Consider the following 9,373-nt stretch of genomic DNA (forward strand, 5'->3'; position numbering starts at 1 on the left):
TATATATATAGTAAAATGATCAAATGTCATAAGCCTCCATTGAGGCACAATTCAGTTTAAGCATGGACCTATTAATAAGACCTTATTAATAGGTCCATGGTTTAAGGAAGACGACTCCTGGAGCTGGAAAATGAACAACTTTTTTTTGACATGGCTTTATACGGAAAAACCCAGTTCTATAATAGGAAGGAATGTTCATGGTAACTTAACATGGTCGTTAGATATAGACGTAATCATGCATAGTTTTATTTCCTCAAACACAATGGGAATGGGTTGCAATAATAAGAGGAATAGTGATTGGTGTCCCTGTAACAAACGTTATTGTATGGGCGTTGCTGTAATTACCTAAATAATCCACGTATGTGAATAATCAATATTGCAAGTCAAGCTAAACTTGATAGGAACCACCCTGGAACTACCAATTATCAGCTTGTTTCAATCGGTAGTTCCTGTCACATGGTATAAAGCCCTTTATGGTGATATAAGGCCTAAGATGCTTATATATGATAACGTTAATAGCATTAAAGGCATATAAATGGTGATTAACACAAATATTTACATTTTTACAATGATAATTCTAAAATATCCCAGAATCAAAATTGATTTGGTGATAGGCAGGCCTACCGTACATGCTATGAGCGAATTTCATCTTTTTTCCCATGAATTTTCTTGTACTAAAAACACCATAGTGTTGTTTGTATCTGGTCTTGTGCATTCCAAACAGTCATTGTCTATTTTATTGTTAAATGTATTAAGTAAAGATTAAAGTGATGGATTATCATAAAATTAGTGGAGTTATATATAAGAAAGAGAATACTACATTTTGGAATTCAAACTTAATTCAAGGCCACGAAAATGTCAAAAACCATATTAATATCGTAAAAACTAATGAATGGACCAACCTAAAGTTTATATTAGTGTGAAGAAGGGTTCACAAAATTTTGGGTGAAAATGCAAAAGTCATGTTTTGTTTTTTTTTAATTTCTTCTTTATCATTTGATATTCAGAAACAGGCCAGAGGTATGCGCATTATAAAATACGTATTATTATTGAGTACTACTGGTGGTAGTATAATTATTATTAACAATCCTATTAAATATTTATGTTATTTACATATCAAATATTGTCATATATTTCAGATATCTGTAAATATACTTGACAAATATTGTACATGGTAATGGCGTCCATTTCCCAACATCTACTTTTGGTCTGCGTGTATGCATCACTTTATTCTTTTTTGAGCAGCAGCATCAGTGGAAGCAGTAGCAGTAGCAGTAGCAGTAGCAGTAGCAGTAGCGATTCTGGGTATCTATCATCTGATTCAAACTCTAGTAGCAACAATGGTACATATTAATATTATTGTTATTAATATTGTTATTATTATTATTATTATTATTATTATTATTATTATTATTATTATTATTATTATTATTATTATCAATACCATTCATTATCATTGTTCTCTCTCTTCTTTCTTCGAAATTCTAGATCAAAGTTGGCCTTCGGTGCCGTAGCGGGTTTTAAATAGTCAGGAGATAAACCCTTCAACAACTAGGCCTAATCCCTTTTTATGTAATGTACCGTAATAATCAATTGAATTTATATAGGCGCGTATATTAATTTCTTTCTCTCCTAAGCTCAGACTACAACTGTAATTGTTACATCTCGTTTTTGTTGTGATTTTTCAGATACTAGGCCTATGTATTTATGTGGATAAAAGCTGACTTTCAACTACACAACACATTAATAATACATATTCATCATTAAATGTTTTTGAATATATTTCGGATTACAATACTTCAATTGCCGGAATTCTGTGACAACGTTTGTGGAGAGGAGTAACAATTAAAGATTAAAAAACAAAATAGAATAAAAAACACCAACTGTTTAATTCATTTAATATTTAAAATGGCTATATATGCCTATACATAATGAGTTGTCGAGTTTACTTCAAATTTGACAAAATAATGCTGACAGATGAAACCTTCTTATTTCGAATAGATGATGGTCCTCTGTGTGGCAATACTGAATTTACGTGTGGCACAGAACGTTGCATTCCTGATTCGTGGGTATGTGATGATGACAACGATTGCGGAGATTATTCTGATGAGGCAAAGATCTTATGTTGTAAGTCACAAGTTGTTTAGTTTTAAAAATGTGAAAAATTAAAATGAAATATATTTTTTTTATATTAACTTCAACTGACAAATTGCAATCGCAATTTTCAATTGAATATCGATTTTAAACAAATCCAAAAATATATTTACTATTAACCTAAGCTATGTAGGTTTTACCAAGTTTTACTTATGCCAGACAAAATGCATAGTTAGATCCGGTTAATTTCTAACAAATCTCAGAATGTTATTATATATAAACAGTCTAGTACAATGAACTAAGTGGTTTTTTTTTAGCAAAAATTGGTGTCATCAGGACAATTTGTGTTTTTAAAATAAAATATTATATTCTTTTTAAAAGCTTCATTAATACTGGTCGGTGGTCCAGTAAACAGGAAAGGACGAATCGAACTACAAGGGCCTGTATTTGGGACCATCTGTTCTAATGGATGGACTGAAAATGACGCAGATCTAGTTTGTAAAAGTTTGGGTTATGAAGGCGTCGAGGAATATTTAGTATACAGCTTTGGTGCGGGAACAGGAGACATTTGGTCAAATGTTAGTGGGTGCATCGAAGATGCTTCTAGCCCCAGTTGTAATCCAGTCAACTCAAACGCAGACCCATTGTGTACTCACTCTAAAGATGTTGGCATCATATGTTTACCAGGTTAAGTTTATTAAATTTGTCTAGTAATAATCTATAATTTTTTGGTAAAATAATGAAATATCTGAAAAATTATGTTCTGCTATGAAATAATTGTTTACAGTGCAAACTCGATTAGTGGGCAAACAGTCACACGAAGGTCTGGTAGAGATTTTCTATTTTGGTCAGTGGTCAACAGTAAACGGCTTGCGTCTCAATGAAGCTCACCTAATCTGCCGTCAGCTAGGCTATCCAGCGGCCGAGTTCTCTGACTGTTGCGGAATTTTAGGAACCACATATGAAATGCCTTCGTACGGGGTAAATTGTATAGGTGATGAACAAGAATTCTCTGATTGCAGCATGTATACGACGTACAACCTCGACAGTCAATCGGGAGTCACGTGTGCAAGAGGTATGCCTATAACTTTAAATGTTCATTTTATTATTACACCACTATTAGATGGATAATTTAGACCGTCAAAGTGAAAGTGGAACACAGCGTGACCTATGCTATTGTGGCATTTCTACTGTAGCCACGACCGGAATCAGCGATTGGTGATTTAAATTTAGTGAATTTAATACCGTTCAACAGTATGATACTAGCCGAACCAAACCACCAACAATTTTTTGAAGGAAAATGGAGAAAAAAACAAAACATACAGTAATTTATATTCAAATTTAAATCTGAGAGCTCCATTTCCGACTATAATTGGCATAATCATAAATATTCTTTTCTTCAACCCCAAACATGGTTGGGCCGCGGCTTGCTAAGGTGGGTGAACCGGGACCTCTATTTCTGTGAAAATTCCTCACTGGACACTCCTCTCTATTTCGAATTTCTGAATACGCCACGGCCCCCATATGTTAAACCTGGCCCGGTAGAGTGGTGGTGGACGTATTCGCTTTGAAAAAAATCAATTTATTGCTTCCCCTACCTTGTTCCTGATCAGATCACTATACGTTTATTTTATGAATTCTCGATTTTATATACGGTATATTTAAAGTCTACCTATTCATCCACGACGTAAAGCGATTGTAATTATTTGTTCATATTCGCAATTTCCAACTTTTAATATTAGAGTGGCATTTCCGGCTGCCTAGGGTGCCACAATTAAAAATTGTCCTCAGCACCAACCATGGTAGGGCTGAGGTAATATCGACCTTCCATCTTTAAAGGTCCTTCCCTGGCTCCTTCATTTCCTGGACATATCAAATTGCATCTTCAAAATCTATTAAAACCTCAAATATCTGAGCCCGATGGGGCTCCACCCACTCGACCTCAAAAGGGCTATGTCCTTAGCGTCCCCCGCCCAACTTTCATGGTCCACTTTCCATAAATTCGCACCCACCCAATAAAAATCCTGCATACGGGCCTGCTAAAAGAAAATGTTCGATGAAAGGCTATGCTATATGTGTTTAACCTAATTTGAATATTAGGCCTATGATTTTAAAGCTGCGACCTATAAGCTTTTCCAGCTTAGGCTATCCATAGCTCCAATGTGTGAGCATGGAGGAATTCCTGCATGGTGTGAGCGTTTCAGTCGTGAGCATTTCATTCAGTTGTACGAAAGAAATCTGCACGTATACCCGTGGTCTAGGCATCAGCACACATAGGCCGTGGCACTACTAAATCTCTGGAGAGGTGTCTAGTGTTGCCAAAAGCAAATATAAATGAGCACGAGTATACTGTATATATTGTAGAATGTGGATGTGAGATTAGTGGCTATATTAGTGGTTCTATAGCCATTCTAATTATCTATACTCGTTTTCATTTATATCTGTACGTATACCTGATAAAGGGCGATGCCCGAAACATTTGTGTGCTAAATAACTCCTTTTGGCAATTATCTCAAGTTGGAAACTAACTCTCTTATCAGCCCTCTAGCCAGGATTTTTTTTTAAAGAGTGGCGGAATTTCATAAAATGTTGTTCAAAAAATGTAAAGGGTGGTGCATAAAGGGTTGATACATTCGTACTACTTAGGGTGTCGGACATCACACGGCTTACCCTGTGTCCCACAATTTAAATTTCATTTACTCGATACATTTAATTTAATTTATTATTTGCAAACCAAATTTGCAAATTATGAAAACAATTAGGAAACAATTTATCAAAAGTAGTACATACAGGATGGAGTCTGTTATACATACAAATATGCGTATACTAAAGTGTTGATGTGGATAAAGATTTGAACACACTCTGCCTCCACCCCCTCTGGAAAAAAAGCCTTCCGACTTGGTTCAATCTCCAGTAGGTCGAATGTGTGTAGTGCGGAGCTATAAAATTGAGGCTATAATTTTGTAATCATGGTCGAGTGCATGTTTGCTGTTGTGTTAAATACTAATTATAATACTTTGAAGTGGTAATTATTAGTTTTTATAATAATAGGAACCAACTAAATTACTGTTGTATTCCGACTGCAGTCCATCACATGTACGGTAATTCCGAAAATCAGTATTAAAAAAAGTTTTTCATAAGAAATTCACGTAAATTCAATTAATATATGTTATTTTATCAATCACCGTTCATAAAAAAAAACGGACACTTCACCGAACATTGCAATCGCCACACACGTGCGGTTCTGAACACGCCCTATCCACTAACCGCCCACCGCCTACAGGTACCTATACTTGCACGCAAGGGCGGCGTACAAAGAGATCCTGCAGTTGAGCTTGCATTGAAGGCGGTGCCTCATGATGATATGCGATTGAACAGGTACTGTTCCCCATGGCCACATTGCAGTTCGACACTTTGGTACAGTATTTATGTTTTGAACAAAATATACTTAGGCCTAGTACATATTTTGAGTGTGGCGCAAACATTTTAAGCGTGGTGCAATCTTTGCTTATTTTTCCTAAGCGTGCGGTCATTTCGTTGTTTCGCCCAAGCGTGGCCGTCACCGACTTATATAGCGTTTTATACCGTACCCGAGTCTCAAAGCGCTGTGGACTTGCTCGTACAGTAACTTTCTTCTTCCCTAAGGGTCTTTTCATGTCTGAGCTACCCGGTACCAGCTACTCTCGTCTGTAAACAACAGGGGCTGTGGACCAGTACACCGGGTTAACCCCCTACTTGTCTCGATAGATGTACTGGGTTTTTTTAAGTGCACACGAGCCAAATTGCCTACACTGGGCATAACTGTTTATAGTCCTTATTCGAGAAGACTTGTTCCATCACCAGAACCACAGGTGAGCGTGCCGTTCGAACCACCGCCGATGTTTTGGCTGTAGGTTGCGGCGCCCCTACACTAACCACTCGGCTGTCCAACTCGGATCTTATTAGTCTGTGACTGCTAAAATTAGCTCTGTCTAAATGTTTATTGTTCTAGATATCTAAGAGTTTTAACAGTTTTAACCTTTATAATGTTTTAAAATAATTAAGACATTTTATTTAACAATTTTACTTCTAATGTTAAACGATGGTCTGCTGTAATACGGTACCGTAAGTGTTTTTAACAGCTTTAACTTTTTAATGTTTTACATGATTTTTAATGTTTTAAAATAATTTTAAATTCACTTTTATTATGATTTTAACTTTTTAATTAATTTAAAACTATTTTTTTTCATTGACTTTTATAGACCTTTAAACGTTATTATTACAGTGTTCCTTTATATTTGTTTTCATTCTGTTATTTGTATGTTTTTATTATGTACCAATCTTGTCTTCCTTTTGTGACATTGTAATGCATTTATCATTTATTATATTTTTTCTATATTCATCTGCCAAGCAATTAAATTTTCTATATTTTTCTATGGTCCAATACGATTTCTTGAATCTTGAACAAACTGCTTGTATGTAGGAGATATGCAAATTTTACTTGCTAAGTATGTGTTCATCATAGCTTGAGTATTTAAACACAATCAATATTTTATAGATTATTACGATTGAATGATGGACATGTTTGTTTCAGACGGAGTAAGGCTAAGTGAAGGGGAATCCCAATCAGACGGACTTCTTGAAATATATACCGACTCAAGATGGCACAAAGTGTGCACATCAGATATTGACATGGAGGCCGCCAGGGTTATTTGCAAGCAACTCAATTTTGATGACGTTTTCAATATTAGTGACGTCTCTAGCAGCAACAGCACATCGTCAACTATCAACAATATTGTTTGCTCTGGGTTGGAGAGCAGATTTGAAGAGTGCATGTTTAAAATCATACCAAATAATATGTGCGAAAGGGATGTTTATCTATTATGTGAAACAAGTACGATTATTTATGTTTGATTTTATGCTATCATGGTAACATTATGGTTGATTGATTGATTAATGATTGAAATTATTCGATGCTCGACACTCACATACAAGATGAAAAAATAATTTGTGAATACAAAAGTAAAAATTAATGAGCATCAGGAACAATTCCAATGGGGTCCAAAATTACACATTAAATAATTACAGTAAACACATTAAAAATTAAAAATTGACATTAAAATACGATTATATAAAATAAATATATCCTACATCTAAAATACAGATACTGATTTGCAAATAAGTAAAATTCTAAAAAGTTAAATCATATACAATTTAAAATGAAAACAATTAAAAAACAGCACCCAAAAAAATGTGAATTTAAAAATTGTTCATATACCAAAATTGCACACAGTGGAAAGATAAACAGACTATTTCATTTAAGTAATGTTGTGGATATTAGCATCAACATATATTATCATAGGCTTATCATATATTATATTGCATCTGCCTTTCATTTGCCCTGAAGTTCTAATCGTCTCGTTTCTTTGGTTCCTTGTTTGTTTTGCATAATTTGTAACTTTTTGATGTGATTTGTACTTTTTTATGTAATTTAGTTTTGATCATTATTTGACATTTTGATATCAAGTATAATTTTCGTGAAAGTAATCCATTTCTATTTTGTACATTTTCTGTGATAATTTTGTGTCTTAAATTTTATTGTAGGTCCTGTAATTTTTATATAAATATTTAAACATTTTTTCCATCTTTTTACCATTATGGATGTGTAACAGTGACGTTTTTTGTGTATTTATTTGTGTGTGTTATGCCAATATTTTCTCTTGGTGACAGGTGGATCGAGATTTATTGATGGAAATTCCAAAAATTCAGGTTTTGCCCAAACATATTTTAACAACAAATGGACGTACATGTGCGACACTACAGAAGATGTACTTCAATTTGTCTGCTTGCAACAGCAATCATCTGGAATACATTTAATTCGACAAGACAGTCGAAATGATATTTATCCATGCATTGATTGTAGTATACAACACGGCTCACTTCAATGTAATTTCAGTGAACGAGGATTTTATTCGATAGGCCTATATTACTTTATTGAATGTTCAACAGGTGAGGAGATATATTTAAGTTGAACAAGAAATTACTGTTTGTCTTCCTCAGGTTATTATGTTACATCATTCAATTTATTATTAGGATTTTTATGCCATAATCTAAATTGTTAAAAGTAGTCGTATTTTATTCCAAAGTGTGTTTGCAATCTGTATTATGTGGCAATAAATAAAAAGGTCTTTTTAAATTATCAAAAATATTAATTTGTTGTACTGTTATTATGTTATCCTCAATTTCGTTGAAAGAAACTGTTTGTCTTCCTCAGGTTATTATGTTACATCATTCAATTTATTATTAGGATTTTTATGCCATAATCTAAATTGTTAAAAGTAGTCGTATTTTATTCCAAAGTGTTTTTGCAATCTGTATTATGTGGCAATAAATAAAAAGGTCTTTTTAAATTATCAAATATTAATTTGTTGTACTGTTATTATGTTATCCTCAATTTCGTTGAAATGATCATCTGCCAGTGTATTGGTCAATTAAATTTTCCATACTGTTAATTTGTAGATACTATAAGAATTCAAGAAGGAGGTCACCAGGGATTGGTTGAAATCTTCAAAAACAATAGCTGGATTTCTGTTTGTCAGGATCATTGGAATTTGCAAGCCGCTGAGATTGCTTGCAGAGAACTACATTTTCTTGGCGTCAGTGAAAGTCTGACACAGCCTGATCCTAATGATATCAGGACTCCTGGTTCCGCCGTGGTTCGATGTGATGGAAGTGAATCCAGTCTGCTACACTGCAAATTTGAGCACAATGTGCAGTGTAGCACCCGTGCTGTTCAACTTACATGTTTAGATGGTAAGAGTCGTATAGTAGGCACTGCAAATTTAATCATAAGATACAGTGTGGCACCCATGCTGTTCACCTTTAGATGGTAAGAGTCGTATAGTAGGCCTACTGTCAATTCTGTTTACAGTCACATTATGCCTACCTACGGCTGCTTTTTCCACTCAAAAGCGAGTTTCTTGTAGGTTCGAACACAATTAATGCACCGATTACTAATGGCAACATTATGAAAGTCTTCTCCAAGAACTATGAGTATGTGAACCGCGAAACATCAGTTCTTGCACCCAAATGGGCACATGAACATAGAGACACAACACCAAAATGTGTGTAATTGTCATTTATTACTTAAATGACTAAACATACTCGGCATCAGCTTACCTAATCAAGTAAGTTCCCCGTGTAAACATCATTCTAACCATAAAAACTGCATATAAGTAGGCCTAAATAACAATATCTAAAAGTACCACTGAAGCACGTCGGTATGCTGAAAACGCGCACC

At 34.4% G+C, this 9,373-nt stretch overlaps 1 protein-coding gene across 1 annotated transcript in view; it reads left to right on the top strand.

Moving 5' to 3' along the window:
* The window catches only part of LOC117103151 (deleted in malignant brain tumors 1 protein-like), a gene marked incomplete at its 3' end in the record, with an annotated part of 14,219 nt that overhangs the window by 624 nt on the left and 4,222 nt on the right, over nt 1–9,373 (top strand). Inside the window, exons 2-8 of the mRNA XM_033243661.1 lie at nt 1,140–1,343; nt 2,002–2,127; nt 2,476–2,781; nt 2,882–3,169; nt 6,668–6,967; nt 7,804–8,082; nt 8,593–8,886. Coding sequence (XP_033099552.1) covers nt 1,172–1,343; nt 2,002–2,127; nt 2,476–2,781; nt 2,882–3,169; nt 6,668–6,967; nt 7,804–8,082; nt 8,593–8,886 — 1,765 coding nt within the window. The remainder of the gene's footprint in view (nt 1–1,139; nt 1,344–2,001; nt 2,128–2,475; nt 2,782–2,881; nt 3,170–6,667; nt 6,968–7,803; nt 8,083–8,592; nt 8,887–9,373) is intronic.

Source organism: Anneissia japonica, unplaced genomic scaffold (genome assembly GCF_011630105.1).
Source record: "Anneissia japonica isolate Jap-2015-1 unplaced genomic scaffold, ASM1163010v1 scaffold287948_len850469_cov200, whole genome shotgun sequence".
NCBI lineage: Eukaryota > Metazoa > Echinodermata > Crinoidea > Comatulida > Comatulidae > Anneissia > Anneissia japonica.